General features: G+C 37.0%; 2 protein-coding genes across 7 annotated transcripts in view; one reads left to right on the top strand and one right to left on the bottom strand.

Moving 5' to 3' along the window:
- Nucleotides 1-3,304, bottom strand: part of dock1 (dedicator of cytokinesis 1) — a 299,327-nt gene extending 296,023 nt beyond the window's left edge. For both annotated transcript variants that reach the window (XM_048170101.1, XM_048170102.1), the window contains exon 1: nt 3,052-3,304. In XM_048170101.1, the coding sequence (XP_048026058.1) occupies nt 3,052-3,280 (229 nt within the window). In that variant the 5' untranslated portion in view covers nt 3,281-3,304. The remainder of the gene's footprint in view (nt 1-3,051) is intronic.
- A 5,255-nt stretch (nt 3,305-8,559) lies between these two features.
- Nucleotides 8,560-22,887, top strand: part of lg20h10orf90 (linkage group 20 C10orf90 homolog) — a 42,548-nt gene continuing 28,220 nt past the window's right edge. For all 5 annotated transcript variants that reach the window (XR_007181907.1, XM_048170756.1, XM_048170753.1 and 2 more), the window contains exon 1: nt 8,560-8,889. Coding sequence is in view for 4 of the 5 variants with exons in the window: in XM_048170756.1 (XP_048026713.1) it covers nt 8,866-8,889 (24 nt within the window). In the remaining variant the exon portion in view is untranslated. The remainder of the gene's footprint in view (nt 8,890-22,887) is intronic.

Genomic DNA, 22,887 nt, shown 5'->3' with positions numbered 1-22,887 from the left:
TGATCACAGAGTATGAGTTATGACTGATTTTAGGTATCTTCCTGATGGAATCTTTGGTCCAGACATTTAGGATAGAGGCACGAACATCCACCGGAGCCGATGCAATAGAATGCGGCCCGGGACAAGTTTTGAATTGCAGACCTCTAAATCAGGACACACCCAAACCCTTTAAATCACATGACTCAAACCCCCAAAGCCCCTTTGTCACATGACTCTCAGATCATGTTTACACCTGGAATAAAAGGTGCGCTCCCACCATGTCCTAATTACTGTAAAGGTATTGTAAAGACTTTAGGGATGCACAGATATTCAAATTTTGGCCGATAACAATAAGTCTTTATATCTGAAAGCCGATAACCGATATACTGGCCGATAAATCTAAATCCAAATTTTTATCTAGGAATTTTTGCGAGGCTGATTACAAAAACAAAAGTCTCACCATTAAAAGCCATGTTCTAAGCACACAATTATAATGTTCTCTTCTCATTATAATTTTATGTAGCCTATGACAGACTTGCGCTGCACATGTTGCACTTAAGTGCAAGACTCCAATCATATTTCAAACAATACAAAACCATCATGGTGAACAGTGTGCATGAAGTGTCTCAGCTGAAGGAAATAATCCATTATTTATTTATCGGCTGTAATATATCGGCCAAATTTTCTTATCAGGCCGATAACAATAACTTTAAAAATGAACATATATCGGCCGATACCGATATGGTGGCCGATATATCGTGCATCACTATAATAAGTCTTGGGATGCACGATATATCGGCCACCATAACGGTATCAGACGATATACTTTCATTTTTAATGTTATCGTTATCAGCCCGATAAGAAAATATGATTATTTCCTTCAGCTGAGACACTTCAGATGCACACGGTTAACCATGATGGCTTTAAAATGCTTGAAATATTATAATTGTGTGCTTGGGACATGGCTTTTAATAGTGAGACTTGTTTTTGTAATCAGCCTCTCAAAAATTACATAAAAATTCAGATTTAGATTTAATCGGCCAATATATTGGTTATCAGCTTTCAAATATAAAGAATTATCGGTATCGGCCAACATTTCATATCGGTGCATACCTAAATGAATCCATATAGAAGTAAGTAAATAAATGCATAAATTGATCATTTGTGTGTATATATAACATGGAAGCAGTCAGAAATGGTGCTACTTTCAACAGTTAGTTTATCAAGGAAGCAGCACACACAAATGTGCTTCAACATGTTCCTCTTTAACCTGCCATAGTGAGAAAAAGCTTCACCTCAGTCTAGTACACTTTAGAATTTAAATTACACCAATACAGAGGCAAAACTATTTAAACATTACAGAGTGAAATTCAACCACCCTCAGGGTAAAAATATACACACACACAACAAAGACTAGACATTTCTACACACCGCCTCATACTCCTTTCAGCTCAGAGTGGAAGTCACTATAAAAGCACTGAGCAACACAAACAGGTAGAGAGACCACAATATTTCAAAAGAGTTGAATAACTCCTCTCCGCCTGCAAGCAGAACAGAAGTTTCTATCTGACATGAACACTGGAGATATTTTCAGATATTTTCAGAGCAGATAAATCTAGAATTATGGGCTAGACGGAGTTTGCTGCCAATAAAAGATCCTACTGATCCAACATTTAATGCAACCCATAAAGTTCTTCTCCAGTTGAGATGGGATTAAGATTCTATTATATCTTTAAATCATCCCTAAACTCTGAAAACATCCTTCTCAAGAACCTTCAAAGTGAACTTTTGGTATGTAAACTACTATTATGGCTGTTCAAGGAAACACTTCAGTTAGAAAAACACCAACAGTATCATTCGGTGCAAAATGTCATGACTAATAATGACATGTCAACGCAGAGATGTCAATCACAGCTGGAGGAATGAGACAACGTACAACGAATAGCATGTCAACAATCCACTCTATCATTATATTCAAGGAGGAAGAAAAATACAGTTCAACTTTCCTTTACTGCTGATGTGTTTGGATAACATCTAGTTCTAAACATATTTGGACACATACAGACCGGGCAGGGGCGTAGTATTTTTAGTGACTAAAATGTAAAGCAAGTCATGAGGAAGCTTGGGAATGATAAAAGGCATGAAACTATATATAGATAGATATGTTGGTAATCAGTTGCCTAAGACAAATTAAACCATGACACAAGTATACTAACACTGACCAATCAGAATCGAGTATTCTAGAGAGTTAACGTGATACCTGTTCAAAATTACTCAATAAAAAAAATATTTTACACAATATTGAAATTCACAAAATTCATTCTTTAAAACACCCAGATGAGAACAAATAAACATAGCCCATATAGTATAACGTATATAGTAGCCCAACAAAATGAGTATGTTTACATCAGGCTTCCCACGCATTTCGACTTTCCATTACTTTTCCAGTAATTACGATACTGGATATGGATTTATAAAAAGTACTTTTACAGAGATACGTATAAATACTCAATATCAGTGAGTTAGTATCCAATAAAATATTTCAGGTCAGGCCGTGTATATGGACTACAGGACTTCTGTGACTGGAAATCACAGTTTTCAAATATCCATTACAGTGGGATCCCTGAAATCCCAAACAAAACAATCTGGCGAATGAAAGCAGCAGTGGCTGTTAGAAAGCAGCGTGTTAAGAATCTTCCGCGGGAAAACACAACAAGCGCGAAAAGTTCTTAAAACATATCAGCGCGAAACAAAGTATCAAAGTATTTGTTACAAAGTATCAGCGCGCGAGTAACAATGAGAAACAATGTATCCATGAGCTCCATTCAGGCCGCCGCGCAGGAAACACTGGAACTAGGCGCGTCTGTGTCAATCTCTCACACACTCACACACACACATCTCAAATATATAATAGCGCAGAGATTACACTGACACACAATCATAAAAACACTTAAGCTCTAAGCATCCTCAAAGAATCTAAACGAACCTGGAAATGTAGAAACTCACCATTTCTCCCAAAACTTTTCTAAACAGGACTAAAAGAAGTTCATGCAAGTTTCCTTCTTTACTCACCTACTCCATACTTCTCTTTCTTCGTGGGCACCCAGCGCGACATCCTCACTGATGAAGGTGTTGTGAGACGCCCGTGAGTGTTGTTGTCGCTATTCCAAATATGTATCCAGAGTTTTTCCACACACTTTTTCTTTTCTCTGTAGGAGTGGAAAGACTCATCTAGCCGCCATTTTCCACCATCACTGAACTCATGAACCGCGAGGGGGAGATATGAGAAACTTTCTGTCATGTGGGACACTAGCGTCACCGGACGACCGGACAGTCCCTCACAAAACAATTACCATGGTAGCTATAAATTCGGCCAAAATACCAGAGTAAAGTAAAAGTAACAATACAACTTTTGTCACTTGGTATACAGGGTATATATTTATGTTCCAGGTGTACATTCTTTTATTAAAATGCACAGATTTATTATTATTTTATTTGTTATGATTAATTTTTGATATATATATATATATATATATATATATATATATATATATATATATATATATATATATATATATATATATATATATATATATAAATGTTATTTTATAAATGTTTATTTAATTTAAATCCTCATAAAAATATTCATTATTATACACTCAAAAAAACAACCCAAGTTGGGTTGAAGATGGACAAACCCAGTGATTGGGTTGTTTTAACCCAGGGGTTGGGTTAAATGTTTGCCCATCGTGCTGGGCAGTTTTATTTAAACCAACTATTGTTTAAAAAATTACTATATGGCTGACTTAAAATGAAACTAAAATAAGTTGGAAATTAAAAATCAGACACATAATTACTAGAGGCAACAATAAAAATCAAAAGGTGAACATTTATTAATAAGTAATTTAATAAATGTTTATTGTTTGATTATTCATTAAACTTAATAATAAATGTTAATTTCCTACACACTTTGGGTTCATTTTAAGTGAGCAATACAATAATTTCTAAACAATAGTTTAGAAATTATTGCAGGTTGGACAAACATTTAACCCAACCACTGGGTTAAAACAACCCAGTTGCTGGGTTTGGCCATTTTCAACCCAACTTGGATTGTTTTTAACCCAGCATTTTTTAGAGTCTACGCTTATTTAAAAATATGAAAGTTTAAAGACATGAAATAAATCATTTCAGTATTTGTTGTATGAAAATTATATACATTTTTACTCTGCAACCTACAGCACTTTTTTTTCAAAAGTTAAGTCAACTTTGTAGCATCACTGAACAACATAACATTAAATATGTGAGGTAAATATGACTTGTGAAAGGAATATTTTTGTAAAAAAAAAAAAAAACTATGTGTGTATTTTGTATACATAAAATGCATCCTCAAAATACACAGTACTGAGCAACACAAAGTAATCTGATATTTTATTTCATAAATGTCATTGTCACACAAAATATTGTTTTAATAGCTACAATACATCATTTGAGATGTAGTGGAAATGTTCCTGATATTCCTAAAAATGACAGACTCCTGTGATGTACAGTGAAACTGAAACACCTGGTTTCAGAGCACAATAATTTATTAGTATTGTGTAGGGCCTCTTTTTGTGGCCATTACAGCATCAATCCATCTTGGGATTGACAGATACAAGTCCTTCACAGTGACCAGAGGGATTTTGAGCCATTCCTCTTCCAGAACAGATGCTGGTGGAGGAAAATGTTTTCTGACTTGCTCCTCCAAAATACCTCAACCTCATGTAAATACCTCATGTATTGGTGCATTATCATGCTGATACACAGCACCTCCTTCAGGGCACAATGTTTGAAGCATTAGGTGCACATGGTCCTCCAGAATGGTTCAGTAGTCCTTGACAGTGATCCGCCCATCAAGCACAGTAGGGAATGCCATGATATTGAAGCCCAAACCATCACTGATCCATGTGTTTCACTCTGGGCAGCAAAGGTCCGTTTGTTAAGCCTTTTTCGAGCTTCTCCACACTGTAACTCCCACAGATGTGGGAAAGACAGTGAAGGTGGACTCATCAGAGAATAATACATGTTTCTCATTGTCCACAGCCCACGATTTGCACTGTTGGCACCAATGAAACTAACATGGCATTGGCAACACCAAAAGGTTTGGCTATAGCAGCCTGATCATGAATATTGACTCCCGAAGAACAGTTTTGGTGGAAACAGGAGAGTGGAGATGCGCATTTAATTCTGCAGTGAGTTGGGCAGCTGTGGTTTTATGTTTTTTGGATACAATCTGGGATAGTACCTGGACATCCTTTTCAGAGAGCTTCCTCTTGTGTCGACAATTACTCCTGTTGGATGTGGTTCATCCTATGTAGCAGTATGCCAACATTACCCTAGATAGTCCTGGTGGTCACAGATGAACCAGTGAGACACACACCAACAATTTGTCTTCTTTTGAACTCCCATTATGTTATGTGCATTGCAATATTTTTTGTACAGCTGTTGCTCTCCTAATTCAACCTTTACACTCAGATCAGTGAAGATCGGCCACCAAACCGCGCATGTATAGGTGTGAAACCTCTAACACTATATTGGCCAGTGTTTCAGTTTCATTGTCCAACCCCTTTATGTAACACTGTTGTGCACATTAAAATAGTCTGATAAAAGTGCTGCCCATAGCCCATAAAGGGGTCCTTGATTATGATTTCACTTTTTTAACTTTAGTGTGTAATGTTGCTGTTTGAGCATAAACAACATCTGCAAAGTTCAATGCAAAGAGAGATATTTTCTTTTATAGTAATCGCTTTTTAAGGACTACAACAAACGGCTGGTAGGGACTACAACAAGCTTCTTCCCGGGCAATTCAACACTGGATTTGCACAAAAGATTAACATGATGGCACATGCTAGTCGGTGAGTTGAATCAACTCCACAGCAACTACATAAATTTATCCACTAACCATTCAGAAACGTCTAAAAGTTGTAACTTCTTCCTGAGTCTCTCCATCAGTGTCGACTCCGGTTTGAACAATGTAAGGCTGAACAACGTTACTGACAATCCTCATTTTGGCTGCGTGAGATTCTCCAGCTTTGTTGTTGTTGAGCTGTAAAAGCTCCGCCCTCTTATGGAAAGGGGGCCGGTGTTACAATATATTCAGTTCCTGAAATATTCTGTTCCACTGGGTGGCGCTTACGCGAATATTCATGATATCCTCCTATTGTGGGCGTGTCCTCGAAACAACACGCAAGCGAATGGAACTGAAAATATTAGTACACGCTCCTCAAATCGCATCGGTTTAATGGATTATTTCGAAAAGGTAAATTCCTTTGGAATATAAATCTTTGGAGCTTTGTTTTAATGACAGTCTTCATGCCAGCAGCTACTTAAAGTTTGTTTAAAATATTATAATTATGATAAGAAAATTATAGTTTAGTTTAGTTTTATTTAAAGTTTGACAAGGCAGGATATTGCAGCACAAAACCCTGAAATGTGTCAAACATAACACATACTCAAACAACTTTATGTACCTGATTTAAAACAATTTCAAAAGCAGTCAAATAAAAAAATTCTGATAATAATCATATCATTTATTCTGTGAGGTAATGCAGCACAAATGCACAGAAAAAATAGACAGCTACTTTACAAGATGACGTTATACTTGTTATTATCACCAATGTCATATGGTTTTGTTTTGCTTTTGTGATGTTTCCACATTACATTCATCATCTTGTAAAGTCACTGTCTGTTTCAGGCTGGATGTGAGAGCTGAAGTCTTGGATAGCTCTGGCAGCGTGTGATCTGGACATGCATGAAGGCTGTTCCCGAGTGCCAAGGCCCTGTTTTAATATTTACCTCAGAACCTCACATTTAGCATTGCTTCTTTTCACACATTGTTTTGAATTTTTTAATGTCTTTTCAATTTGAGTTACATTCATAGAGTAATTACTTCTGTACTTGTTATAACATTTAATGTATTTAATATTTATATAGGCTACAACTGAATTTGTTGTTTTAAAAAAATTAAACTAAGAAAAGATGAAAACATTTTCAGGATAATATTTTAAAGATAACTTTGTACAATCCAAATAAGCTTTACAGATATTTAGAAAAGGTTTTAGCAATGTTTGTCATGATGTTTTTCAATTATTTCACATGCACCTATAGGTCAATCAAGGTAATCAGTTACAAAAAATTAGGACACTAAAGAGACCTTTCTACAGACTCTGAAAAACACCAGAATAAAGATGCCCAGGGTCTCTGATCACCTGTGCGAACATGCCTTAGTCCCGCTGCAGGAGGTATGAGGAATGTAGATGTGAACAGAGCAATAAACTGCAATGTTCCTAAAATGTGTAAAGGAGTCAAAACAGCGGCGGGAATCCCTCCATCACACACACACACACACATGAAGATGCCTGAGACAGTGCTACAGGGAGAAAGAAGGACAGCTGATTGTCCTTCCAGTGCCAAACCACATGTAACCATAAGTCCCACCAGACATGTTTGAGAATGTGAAATGCCTTGATGGAAGAGTGGAGTAACATCTCACAGCAAGAGCTGCAAATCTGGTGCTGTCCATGAGGATGATATGCTCTGTAAAGCAGCTGGTGCCACATCAGACTTTCAGATAGGCTACTCTGTTGATCAAACGCCTATGAAATTTGTTCAGTTTATGTCTCCGTTTTTGAATCTTTTTGTTTGTACAAATATTTGTATGTGCTGGAAAAACAGTTGAAAGTGAAAAACTCAACACACACAAAAAAAATGATGTTGCTTTGCAACAAAAATATGTGACAAATAACATCAAGTGTGCATTTACTTGTTGGACTATAATGATAATTTGTCATGATATCCAGTAAAATATGAGAAAACAGGACATATTTGTAGTTTGGTGTTGATAAAGGGTAGCCTATGTAAGTCTTACTGTGGTGATAAACACTGAAATTTCAAAATAATCAAGAAATGAAGGATGACAGAATAATCACACCAGGCTACAGCTTATTAGGTCACAGATACATTTGTAGAGGTTTGTTTCAAGCTGTCAATTACAACAAAGGAAGCAAAATAATCAAACTATTCAAAAACTTTTTAAAGCCTCACAAATAAAAAAGCTAAACAGAAAACACATCGTTGTAAAACAAGGTTATTCGCTCATGTTTGCTATGATGTATCATTACGTTAACTGTTTATCTGAATGCCTGTCCTGTACTCAATCAGGCAAAATAGTTCTGACGATTTATATCACACAAACTATGCATTGCTTTGAACATGTGAATTGTTGCTTAACGCTGAATATTTTATTACCTTTTCGAAATAATCCATTAAACCGATGCGATTTGAGGAGCGTGTACTAATATTTTAAGTTCCATTCACTTGCGCGTTGTCTCAGGGACACGCCCACAATAGAAGGATATCATGAATATTCGCGTAAGCGCCACCCAGTGGAACAGAATATTTCAGGAACCGAATATATTGTAACACCGGCAGCAGCAGCTCATTTGCATTTAAAGGGACACACACAAAAACGGCGTGTTTTTGCTCACACCCAAACAGCGCCGCCGCTCCCACCACGCGCATCACGCACTGTGCATAGGGCACCAAGTGCTGAGGGGGCACCAAAAATAGCCTAATGAATTTTTTTTTTTAAATGCCGGTATTATTTCATTAGCCTATAGAAATATTAGGCACATTTTAGCCATGTATATGTAACAAAAAAGGGGGAACAAGAAAGATATTTAATAATTGCTCTAGTCTAGTCTAGAAAGTACCCCCCACCCCCGTGCCGGATGGTCCGTTCCGGTTGTTCGCGCGGGCGCCTGCCTGACGCAGTTTGACAGATTTTGAGCATGGCTCCGAAAAGACAGCAGGAGTCGGGTTCTAAGAAACGAAAGAAGAAGAAACTGCGAGATGATGCCCGTGCATCACTTTCAGGTAAGTCCATGTTTAATCATTCACAAATACGGGAAATGTGCTGCATGTGCGTGCTCTGCTAATCGTAATGCGCCTCGAACTTGCTGACGTTAATGTTAGCATTAGCAAACTATGTTATTATAACTTACAACTTCGGTGCAAGCTAAATTGAGATTTTACTGTTAAACATTACCTATTTTAAAAACAACTGACCTGACGCCAGCTAGCTGTTACTTTTTTTTTCTTTCTTTCTTTAGATATCGCAGTAGTTTATGGTTTATTTTGACGTGACGGTGGTTAATACTTTCTCAGTAACGTTAACAGATAGCAGTCAGTGCAGTGCACATGGTAGGCTAACAATTCCTGTTAAATATATCCTCCTGGGACCCAGGAATAGACTTCTGTCCTCTGTAGTGGACATTATATTTTAGTGGTTTTCTCTGACATCATACATGTCACAGTTTTAAGTCTGGATGTCCTGTAAAGAGCACATTCAGGGCTTTGCAGAGATACCAGATTTTTAGAGGTTTCCCCATTACAACAACAACTTCTTGGTATTTAAATATGACTGAAAATGAAAATTAGCACTCTTATGGAAATATGATAATATTTTGTGATTATTTAAATCGGATTAATTTTCAAATTGTTTATTATAAATCAACATCTCAGGAAAATGTTATGGGGTTTCAAATCAAAATATGACTTTCTGTTATGAAACAGAACATTGATTTCATACATGTCCACTGTAGAGGACACCGGGACTTAAATCATGTTTATCAGGCATTTCAGGAGACACAACAAGTGAATAGGCAAAGAAATTATATATCAATATTCCTATTAATTATTAGATATTATTATGAAAATGTTGCCAATTATTGCTCCCATTATTACACTTCTTTTTTCATTGCATGTTGCTCCAAGAACACATTAATATGCAAATTAGATACAGTGTATAGATGCATTGTATTGAATGGGAAAACCCCTGTATGGCCATTTTACCCTCATACTGCATAAAGTAAAATGGTATATCAATTAATTCCATTATATGTTTCATAACATAGTTGAGAATCATCTTTATACAAAGTTTGGTTAAAAACAATCCTGAAGCCTAAAAATTGATTGGTGATTAAAAAAAAAATCCCATTGTTTTTGCCTATACATGTCATTTCATGTCATTTTATTTTTTAAACAACTTAGTCCTGGTGTCCACTACAGAGGACATAGCATAACATATGAATAAAATATAATTTTTTAAAATGTTATTTTTTCATTTGTTTCTTATGCTCTAAACAATATAATGACATGAAAAAATACTAAATTAAAAAAAAAAAAACATTTGGGGGTCTCAGGAGGATATATATATATATATATATATATATATATATATATATATATATATATATATATATATATATATAAAATGTCATTATGAATGATATAAAGCAAACATTACTGTTGATTTGTGTGCATTATTGCACCTCATTCTATTATGCTTTATATTAGATTACATTTATTCATTTAGCAGATGCTTTTATCTAAAGCGACTTACAAATGAGAACAATAGAAGCAGTTAAACTAACAGTAGGACAACAATATGCAAGTGCTATGCCTATGACCCTTCTCAGTTTAACGCAGAATTTTTTTTAATTTTTTTTATTTTTAATAATAGATAAATAAGGAATAAAGGGGGAGAACTCCTTGGCTGCCATGCTTTCAGTTATAAATGTTTATAATATTTTTCTGGTATAAGATTCTTTGTTTGAATATTTTGTCTCTTTCTATACTGATCCCTTTTCTTTGCATTTCTAAATTATTGCAGGGGCAATGCTGAGTATGAGGCAATGCTGAGTATGATGTATGTATGATGATGTATGTCTTTGGTTTATTTTGACAACATTTGGTCTAAGAAGATTTTGCACTTTACTTGAATGTGTGTTTTTAGCTGTTCTACATAGCCTACTGTGTTTACAAAGTAAGTAAAGTTGTGACTTTTAGTCCTCTAAATCTTTGTTTTATTTAAGAAGACTGACTATTCTTGTTTGTACTTATTGATGATTATTTAATTTAATTTATTCAAAGTGACATTGAATTTGCAAAAAAAAAAGGCTGGATTATTTTGATAATTTTTTTATTTTGCTATTCTGTTTACTGTTTACAAAGTCAGCAAAGCTGTGAAGATTTTACTTTCTCTTTTTAGTGTTCTTAAGTTTTATACTGTGATGCTGCTATTGTGTGTTATTGGTATTGAGTTATGTTTGGTAATAAAAAGTTAAACTGGCAAAAACAAAGGCTTTTTTTTTTTTTTCTCGGGGTCAGGGTGGGGGGCATCATAAAGGAATTATGCTTAGGGCACCAAAATGGCTAGCAGCGGCACTGCACCCAAATAGGGGCAAATTTGATAAGCTATAATAAATGATCTGTGGGGGATTTTGAGCTGAAACTTTACAGACACATTCTGGAGACACCAGAGACTTATATTACATCTTGTAAAAGGGGTATTATAGGTCCCCTTTAAAGAAACACAAAAAACAAACACACACATATAGGCCTCCACCGTTAAAAGACTGCATTAGTTTGATCAAAAAATAAAGTTAAAACAGTAATATTGTGAAATATTTTACAGTTTAAAAATTAGTGTTTTCTATGTGAATATATTGTAAAATGTAATTTATTCAGCATCATTACTCCAGTCTTCAGTGTCACATGATCCTTTGCAAATCATTCTAATTTGCTGATTTGCTGCTTAAGAGACATTTCTGCCTGGATGCCTTGGTTTTGCCTAGAAACAACCTATCAGTTTATGGTGATAGATTTGTTTGCATTTTGAACTACCCATGATGAAACTCTTTGTAATGTCGTTTTCATATGGTCAGTTTTCAAAATGTTTATTCGAACTGGGGTCTAAACAGACAGACTAATCTGTTTTCCATTGCTTCTGTCCTATTTTTGAGTAAAAAAGATTTTTAATCAAAATATGGAAAACATAATTAACAGCACTGCATAAAACATTACGAATTCTCTAATACTCATAACGAGACAATTTTTGCTCTCATAAATAGCTGCAGACTGTGGCGACTGCTGAAAATTTGATTATGGGGACCAATTAGAAAAGATTGCTCTGGGATACCATCTCGTAGTCACTGACTTCACTTAATTCCTGCTTTCCAGAGAAATTATCACTCCGTTTGAGGTTAATTGTTGTTTCTTTGAAAGTATGTTGCTTTGCACACAAAAAAATCCCCAGATGCTCGTAATTAAAGCTGTTCTGTGTGGAAAACTGTCTTTTGATTCATTACACTATGCAATACATTTCGAGAATGAACCTTTTAGGTGAAGTCTATGAATGCAACGCTTCCACTTCCTTGTTCAATTGTTGTTGAAACACTGGCCGCAAGCTATAAAATACAAGAATGTGACTAAAACAACATTAAAGGATGCAGTTCCTGCATCCTTTGCATTTATCTGAAGCTTGCTTCTCATCTGTATAAGTGTTACAGAAATGTGCTTTCATTGTTATCCTACAGATACATCCCTTTTTGAGAAATGAATGATTTATTCTCAGTCTGTGCAGTGGCCCTGCAGCGGAGTAAAGAGGCTGTTTACCATTAATCAGTGTATATATCAGAGAACTGTTGGTTTATTGCAGACCTCGTCATATTAAACACCTCTCTCTCTCTCTTTCTCTCTCAGCCTGAAGAACAGAGCTAAACAATTCATCATCATTACCCAGTCAAACCAGAAAGAGAGTTTTTTCTGCTTTTTATTGGTATTTGCTAAACTAAGCACAATTATTGCATTACTATTGCTAAAACTAACAGGTTTATTTTTGTTATACGAAAGTCACATTAAAAATGAATTCTTAATTTAATTTTGCAACTTTTCAAATGTCTTTATGCATAGATATTATTATTATTATTTACTTTGTCCCAATAGCACTGTCCACACCACAGCGATAATGATAATGATATAGAGAAACGATATCGTTGGGATCACTTTCTGAACTATTTTTTTTCCAGCTGTTGAACGATAAAACACTGACAGCCAATTAGAATCCACTGTTAGATATTCACTGTTAGGTTAGATCGATTACACTAGCTATTCACTCGAAACATATCATGACGAGGACATCTGCTGGTTAAAGCTGTGTAAATGCAGCAAAAACTTGAAACACTTTGAAACCGCAGCACGTGAGCTTAGAATAAACAGTCCGTTATCGTTCGTTTGTGTGGACGCAAATATAGTTATCGGTACAGTTATCATTTTTGGTGTGAACGGGCATTTAAATTATGAAAATCATAAGATTATAACTATCATTTGTTTTAAAAATTATATTAGGCTACAGAAGTGAAAATATTTTTGTATGAACATTATTTATATTGACTTTTACTCAAATGACGGCTGCCCTTAGATTTACACACACACATACACACACACATATATATATAGGGGTAAAATGTATTTTACACTATTTCATCTTATATTTCAGTGTTTTTTGTACTAATATTTAAATTTTTGCCTCCTCAAATAAAACGTTCTTTGAAACGACACGAGGGTGAGCAAATGCTGACAAGTTTAGTTTATGGGTGAATTATTCTATTAATTGTTCTCCAGTGCCTTTTTATTTTGTTTGCTCTAAGCCATGGAGACATCTGACAGCTTTAATTATTAAATCCCTCTGTAAATAAGCAATGCTGAGGCCAATGCACAGAGAACAAAACAGCAAATTACCCACTTAAAATTAAAAAACAAATTGATCACAGGAAAATAATGACCAGGACTAAACATGAAATAGACGTACAGAGCAGGATAGGGCTGCTTTGATTGTGTGAGTCATACAAGCTTTCATATCTCTTTCTTTTCTCTCTCCTCTAATGATGAAGAGATTCGTTATTATCAGCAGAAGAATGTTGACCTGTTCCAACATCAGAGGACCGGACTCAACACAATCTGCCTTTACATGTTTATTTATACTTCCTTCATATCTGTCTTCCCCTTAACGAGAGTACACTTCCCTCAGATGTGCCGTCCACTCCCTGCCCTGATCTGCTGCAGGCCTTGACTGACAGCATCATCCTGCAGGGGGCGCCAGTAGTTCTGCTCATTGAATTCAGAACAGCATGCTGCCACACTTCTTACTATGCAGCATACAGTATAGTATGCATATATTCTTGATGCACACAATATTGTTTTTTTTTTCACTAAACATACTAATTAAAAATGTTATTTCCAAGGTGTCATCTGATGAGATTTATAGAAACATTTTAGAAAGAATTATAGTATGCATACTGCAAAATAGTAAGCAGTATGGTAGTATACTATTCCGAACACATACAGTATATTGTATGCAATGCATATGTTCTTAATGCATGCAATATTGATCTTTTAAGATTTTTTTTTTTAATAAAAATGCTAACTAAACATTTTTATTTCCAAGGTGCCATGTGATCAGAAGCTTTATAGAGACATTTTATTTAAAAAAATGACACCATATGCATACTGCAGTGTGGTAATATACTATTACGAACATATTTTTCTTTCCGAGTCCATAGGGGTCGACAGGAAACACAAGAGCCGGTGTAATTACAGTAATGATGTAGGTTAGACGCAGTAACCTCTGGGAAAAGACGCATTTCTGTGTCTCACACGAGATGAAAAATCTGTATTCAGATTGAGAAGAAAATGGTGAGCTATTTAAAAAAGCTTAATGTCTTTACTGTGGCAGCTTGTAATCCTCAGTGTGTGAACAGCTCTAAATAGGATTTTTTGAGGAATATATACATTAAGTTAAATGATGAAGTGTTGAGCTGAATAAATTAATGTAAAGGTTCAGATTCACTGATCAGCTATAAAGTTACAGAATAGCAGCTCAGGTCATTTTGGAATTGGGAGAATTTTATGAGATATTTATATTAACTGAAATTGATATTTGATTACAGACTAATCTGATCACAGTTTGAGACATTATTGAGAAACATACTCTTAAACTAGAATTTTCCTGGGTCTTTTTCTCAGAAGAAACTCCCTTTTAAATAAACCCATTTAATGCTGTTGATTTGTAGGAGAAACAAATGAGGTATTAAAGAGATCTCACTTTTCTAAGTGATTTCTCTTTCTAACAGGTCTAAATATGCAATATGCGATCCTGAAGCAGCAGAACAGATGTGTTGTTTACAGAAACACCGGGACAGAGCATATTCACCCTGAAGATGTGTGTACTTTCATCGCCTTCAAGGTCTTGAGAGATCATGTGGGTGGCCCGATACAAACATTAAAAACCTCATCATCTGATTCATCTCCCTGAAGCGCTAATTACCCAGAAGCCCTGGCGATCACATGCCCTGCTCCAAACCATGGGACACAGCAGCTCTGTGTGTGTTAGATGTTACGGTTCTAACCCAGATCTGAGTTTGTCTAAAAACACAGGCCCAAAACTAGATTTTCTGACTGGTGTTTTCCCAGGAAAAACTCGCTGATGTGACGCTAGAGCAATGTGGGTGGTTGCCAGGATTTTGCTATGTTATAGTGTTACATGTACTATGCTGCATGAATATGGCATCATCATCTGATACCCTAAGTGTACCATGGTACTTTTGTAGTACAATTTTTTTATAGTACAAGGATTTTTGTAGTAAACATGGTGAAAGCAAGTGCTCTTTTTTATCATTAGTGGCGTTTGCTAAGCCAAGCATCGCATATTATTATTGCAGTAACGCTTTACAATAAGGTTTCATTAATTAACATTAGTTTATTGTTTAATTATTATTAATTAAACTTATTAATAAATGTTCATTTATTAAACATATTTTAGGTTCAGTTTAAGTGAGCAATACAGTCATTTTTAAACAATAGTTGAGTTAAATACCAAGCAGGTTGGGCAAACATTTAACCCAACCACTGTGTTAAAACAACCCAATCACTGGGTTAAAACAATCCATTTGCTGGGTTAAAACAACCCATGCCTAAACAACCCATTCGCTGGGTTAAAACAACTCATTCGCTGTGTTAAAACAACCCAAAAACAACCCATTTGCTGGGTTAAAACAACCCATGACTAAACAATCCATTCGCTGGGTTAAAACAACCCAAAAACAATCCATTTGCTGGGTTAAAACAAACCATGCCTAAACAACCCATTCGCTGGGTTAAAACAACTCATTTGCTGTGTTAAAACAACCCAAAAACAACCCATTTGCTGGGTTAAAACAACCCATGACTAAACAACCCATTCGCTGGGTTAAAACAACCCATGCCTACACAACCCATTCGCTGGGTTAAAACAACTCATTCGCTGTGTTAAAACAACCCAAAAACAATCTATTTGCTGGGTTAAAACAAACCATGCCTAAACAACCCATTCGCTGGGTTAAAACAACTCATTCGATGTGTTAAAACAACCCAAAAACAATCCATTTGCTGGGTTAAAACGATCCATACCTAAACAACCCATTCGCTGGGTTAAAACAACTCATTCGCTGTGTTAAAACAACCCAAAAACAACCCATTCGCTGGGTTAAAACAACCCATGACTAAACAACCCATTCGCTGGGTTAAAACAACCCATGCCTAAACAACCCATTCGCTGTGTTACAACAACCCAAAAACAACCCATTTGCTGGGTTAAAACAACCCATGACTAAACAACCCATTCGCTGTGTTAAAACAACCCATGCCTAAACAACCCATTTGCTGGGTTAAAACAACCCATGACTAAACAACCCATTCGCTGGGTTAAAACAACCCATGCCTAAACAACTCATTCGCTGGGTTAAAACAACTCATTCGCTGTGTTAAAACAACCCCAAAACAACCCATTTGTTGGGTTAAAACAACCCATGACTAAACAACCCATTCGCTGGGTTAAAACAACTCATTCGCTGTGTTAAAACAACCCAAAAACAACCCATTTGCTGGGTTAAAACAACCCATGACTAAACAACCCATTCGCTGGGTTAAAACAACCCATGCCTAAACAACCCATTCGCTGTGTTAAAACAACCCAAAAACAACCCATTTGCTGGGTTAAAACAACCCATGACTAAACAACCCATTCGCTGGGTTAAAACAACCCATGCCTAAACAACTCATTCGCTGTGTTAAAACAACCCAAAAACAATCCATTTGCTGGGTTAAAACAAACCATGCCTAAACAACCCATTCGCTGGGTTAAAACAACTCATTCGCTGTGTTAAAACAACCCAAAAACAACTCATTTGCTGGGTTAAAACAACCCATGACTAAACAACCCATTCGCTGGGTTAAAACAACCCATGCCTAAACAACCCATTCGCTGTGTTAAAACAACCCAAAAACAACCCATTTGCTGGGTTAAAACAACCCATGACTAAACAACCCATTCGCTGGGTTAAAACAACTCATTCTCTGTGTTAAAACAACCCAAAAACAACCCATTTGCTGGGCTAAAACAACCCATGACTAAACAACCCATTCGCTGGGTTAAAACAACCCATGCCTAAACAACTCATTCGCTGTGTTAAAACAACCCAAAAACAACCCATTTGCTGGGTTAAAACAACCCATGACTAAACAACCCATTCGCTGGGTTAAAACAACCCATGCCTAAACAACCCATTCGCCGGGTTAAAACAACCCATGCCTAAACAACCCATTCACTGGGTTAAAACAACCCATGCCTAAACAACCCATTCGCTGTGTTAAAACAACCCAAAAACAACCCATTTGCTGGGTTAAAACAACCCATGCCTAAACAACCCATTCGCTGGGTTAAAAGAACCCAAAATCAACCCATTCGCTGGGTTAAAACAACCCATGCCTAAACAACCCATTCGCTGGGTTAAAACAACCAATGCTTAAACAACCCATTCGCTGGGTTAAAACAACTCATTCGCTGTGTTAAAACAACCCAAAAACAATCCATTTGCTGGGTTAAAACAAACCATGCCTAAACAACCCATTCGCTGGGTTAAAACAACTCATTCGCTGTGTTAAAACAACCCAAAAACAACCCATTTGCTGGGTTAAAACAACCCATGACTAAACAACCCATTCACTGGGTTAAAACAACCCATGCCTAAACAACCCATTCGCTGGGTTAAAACAACTCATTCGCTGTGTTAAAACAACCCAAAAACAACCCATTTGCTGGGTTAAAACAACCTATGATTAAACAACCCATTCGCTGGGTTAAAACAACTCATTCGCTGTGTTAAAACAACCCAAAAACAACCCATTTGCTGGGTTAAAACAACCCATGACTAAACAACCCATTCGCTGGGTTAAAACAACCCATGCCTAAACAACTCATTCGCTGTGTTAAAACAACCCAAAAACAACCCATTTGCTGGGTTAAAACAAACCATGCCTAAACAACCCATTCGCTGGGTTAAAACAACTCATTCGCTGTGTTAAAACAACCCAAAAACAACCCATTTGCTGGGTTAAAACAACCCATGACTAAACAACCCATTCGCTGGGTTAAAACAACCCATGCCTAAACAACCCATTCGCTGTGTTAAAACAACTCATTCGCTGTGTTAAAACAACCCAAAAACAACCCATTTGCTGGGTTAAAACAACCCATGACTAAACAACCCATTCGCTAGGTTAAAACAACTCATTCGCTGTGTTAAAACAACCCAAAAACAACCCATTTGCTGGGTTAAAACAACCTATGACTAAACAACCCATTCGCTGGGTTAAAACAACTCATTCACTGTGTTAAAACAACCCAAAAACAACCCATTTGCTGGGTTAAAACAACCCATGACTAAACAACCCATTCGCTGGGTTAAAACAACCCATGCCTAAACAACTCATTCGCTGTGTTAAAACAACCCAAAAACAACCCATTTGCTGGGTTAAAACAACCAATGACTAAACAACCCATTCGCTGGGTTAAAACAACCCATGCCTAAACAACTCATTCGCTGGGTTAAAAAACCCAAAAACAACCCTTTTGCTGGGTTAAAACAACCCATGACTAAACAACCCATTCGCTGGGTTAAAACAACCCATGCCTAAACAACCCATTCGCTGTGTTAAAACAACCCAAAAACAACCCATTTGCTGGGTTAAAACAACCCATGACTAAACAACCCATTCGCTGGGTTAAAACAACCCATGCCTAAACAACCCATTCGCCGGGTTAAAACAACCCATGCCTAAACAACCCATTCACTGGGTTAAAACAACCCATGCCTAAACAACCCATTCGCTGTGTTAAAACAACCCAAAAACAACCCATTTGCTGGGTTAAAACAACCCATGCCTAAACAACCCATTCGCTGGGTTAAAAGAACCCAAAATCAACCCATTCGCTGGGTTAAAACAACCCATGCCTAAACAACCCATTCGCTGGGTTAAAACAACCAATGCTTAAACAACCCATTCGCTGGGTTAAAACAACTCATTCGCTGTGTTAAAACAACCCAAAAACAATCCATTTGCTGGGTTAAAACAAACCATGCCTAAACAACCCATTCGCTGGGTTAAAACAACTCATTCGCTGTGTTAAAACAACCCAAAAACAACCCATTTGCTGGGTTAAAACAACCCATGACTAAACAACCCATTCGCTGGGTTAAAACAACCCATGCCTAAACAACCCATTCGCTGGGTTAAAACAACTCATTCGCTGTGTTAAAACAACCCAAAAACAACCCATTTGCTGGGTTAAAACAACCTATGATTAAACAACCCATTCGCTGGGTTAAAACAACTCATTCGCTGTGTTAAAACAACCCAAAAACAACCCATTTGCTGGGTTAAAACAACCCATGACTAAACAACCCATTCGCTGGGTTAAAACAACCCATGCCTAAACAACTCATTCGCTGTGTTAAAACAACCCAAAAACAACCCATTTGCTGGGTTAAAACAAACCATGCCTAAACAACCCATTCGCTGGGTTAAAACAACTCATTCGCTGTGTTAAAACAACCCAAAAACAACCCATTTGCTGGGTTAAAACAACCCATGACTAAACAACCCATTCGCTGGGTTAAAACAACCCATGCCTAAACAACCCATTCGCTGTGTTAAAACAACTCATTCGCTGTGTTAAAACAACCCAAAAACAACCCATTTGCTGGGTTAAAACAACCCATGACTAAACAACCCATTCGCTAGGTTAAAACAACTCATTCGCTGTGTTAAAACAACCCAAAAACAACCCATTTGCTGGGTTAAAACAACCTATGACTAAACAACCCATTCGCTGGGTTAAAACAACTCATTCGCTGTGTTAAAACAACCCAAAAACAACCCATTTGCTGGGTTAAAACAACCCATGACTAAACAACCCATTCGCTGGGTTAAAACAACCCATGCCTAAACAACTTATTCGCTGTGTTAAAACAACCCAAAAACAACCCATTTGCTGGGTTAAAACAACCCATGACTAAACAACCCATTCGCTGGGTTAAAACAACCCATGCCTAAACAACTCATTCGCTGTGTTAAAACAACCCAGAAACAATCCATTTGCTGGGTTAAAACAAACCATGCCTAAACAACCCATTCGCTGGGTTAAAACAACTCATTCGCTGTGTTAAAACAACCCAAAAACAACCCATTTGCTGGGTTAAAACAACCCATGCCTAAACAACCCATTCGCTGGGTTAAAACAACTCATTCGCTTAGTTAAAACAACCCAAAAACAACCCATTTGCTGGGTTAAAACAACCCATGACTAAACAACCCATTCGCTGGGTTAAAAGAACCCAAAATCAACCCATTCGCTGGGTTAAAACAACCCATGCCTAAACAACCCATTCGCTGGGTTAAAACAAACCATGCCTAAACAACCCATTCGCTGGGTTAAAACAACTCATTCGCTGTGTTAAAACAACCCAAAAACAACCCATTTGCTGGGTTAAAACAAACCATGCCTAAACAACCCATTCGCTGGGTTAAAACAACTCATTCGCTTTGTTAAAACAACCCAAAAACAACCCATTTGCTGGGTTAAAACAACCAATGACTAAACAACCCATTCGCTGGGTTAAAACAACCCATGCCTAAACAACTCATTCGCTGGGTTAAAAAACCCAAAAACAACCCTTTTGCTGGGTTAAAACAACCCATGCCTAAACAACCCATTCGCTGGGTTAAAACAACTCATTCGCTGTGTTAAAACAACCCAAAAACAACCCATTTGCTGGGTTAAAACAACCCATGACTAAACAACCCATTCGCTGGGTTAAAACAACCCATGCCTAAACAACCCATTCACTGGGTTAAAAAACCCAAAAACAACCCATTCGCTGGCTTAAAACAACTAATTCGCTGTGTTAAAACAACCCAAAAACAACCCATTTGCTGGGTTAAAACAACCCATGACTAAACAACCCATTCGCTGGGTTAAAACAACCCATGCCTAAACAACTCATTCGCTGTGTTAAAACAACCCAAAAACAACCCATTTGCTGGGTTAAAACAACCCATGACTAAACAACCCATTCGCTAGGTTAAAACAACTCATTCGCTGTGTTAAAACAACCCAAAAACAACCCATTTGCTGGGTTAAAACAACCCATGACTAAACAACCCATTCGCTGGGTTAAAACAACCCATGCCTAAACAACCCATTCGCTGTGTTAAAACAACCCAAAAACAACCCATTTGCTGGGTTAAAACAACCCATGACTAAACAACCCATTCGCTGGGTTAAAACAACCCATGCCTAAACAACTCATTCGCTGTGTTAAAACAACCCAAAAACAACCCATTTGCTGGGTTAAAACAACCCATGACTAAACAACCCATTCGCTGGGTTAAAACAACCCATGCCTAAACAACTCATTCGCTGTGTTAAAACAACCCAGAAACAATCCATTTGCTGGGTTAAAACAAACCATGCCTAAACAACCCATTCGCTGGGTTAAAACAACTCATTCGCTGTGTTAAAACAACCCAAAAACAACCCATTTGCTGGGTTAAAACAAACCATGCCTAAACAACCCATTCGCTGGGTTAAAACAACTCATTCGCTTTGTTAAAACAACCCAAAAACAACCCATTTCCTGGGTTAAAACAACCCATGACTAAACAACCCATTCGCTGGGTTAAAACAACCCATGCCTAAACAACTCATTCGCTGTGTTAAAACAACCCAGAAACAATCCATTTGCTGGGTTAAAACAAACCATGCCTAAACAACCCATTCGCTGGGTTAAAACAACTCATTCGCTGTGTTAAAACAACCCAAAAACAACCCATTTGCTGGGTTAAAACAAACCATGCCTAAACAACCCATTTGCTGGGTTAAAACAAACCATGCCTAAACAACCCATTCGCTGGGTTAAAACAACTCATTCGCTTTGTTAAAACAACCCAAAAACAACCCATTTGCTGGGTTAAAACAACCCATGACTAAACAACCCATTCGCTGGGTTAAAACAAACCATGCCTAAACAACCCATTCGCTGGGTTAAAAAAACTCATTCGCTTTGTTAAAACAACCCAAAAACAACCCATTTGCTGGGTTAAAACAACCCATGACTAAACAACCCATTTGCTGGGTTAAAACAAACCATGCCTAAACAACCCATTCGCTGGGTTAAAACAACTCATTCGCTTTGTTAAAACAACCCAAAAACAACCCATTCGCTGGGTTAAAACAACCCATGCCTAAACAACCCATTCGCTGGGTTAAAAAACCCCAAAACAACCCTTTTGCTGGGTTAAAACAACCCATGACTAAACAACCCATTCGCTGGGTTAAAACAAACCATGCCTAAACAACCCATTCGCTGGGTTAAAACAAACCATGCCTAAACAACCCATTCGCTGGGTTAAAAAAACTCATTCGCTTTGTTAAAACAACCCAAAAACAACCCATTTGCTGGGTTAAAACAACCCATGACTAAACAACCCATTTGCTGGGTTAAAACAAACCATGCCTAAACAACCCATTCGCTGGGTTAAAACAACTCATTCGCTTTGTTAAAACAACCCAAAAACAACCCATTCGCTGGGTTAAAACAACCCATGCCTAAACAACCCATTCGCTGGGTTAAAAAACCCAAAAACAACCCTTTT

Source organism: Megalobrama amblycephala, linkage group LG20 (assembly GCF_018812025.1).
Source record: "Megalobrama amblycephala isolate DHTTF-2021 linkage group LG20, ASM1881202v1, whole genome shotgun sequence".
Classification (NCBI taxonomy): domain Eukaryota; kingdom Metazoa; phylum Chordata; class Actinopteri; order Cypriniformes; family Xenocyprididae; genus Megalobrama; species Megalobrama amblycephala.
Note: the sequence above shows the minus strand (reverse complement) of the source record. Positions and strands in the feature narration are given on the sequence as shown.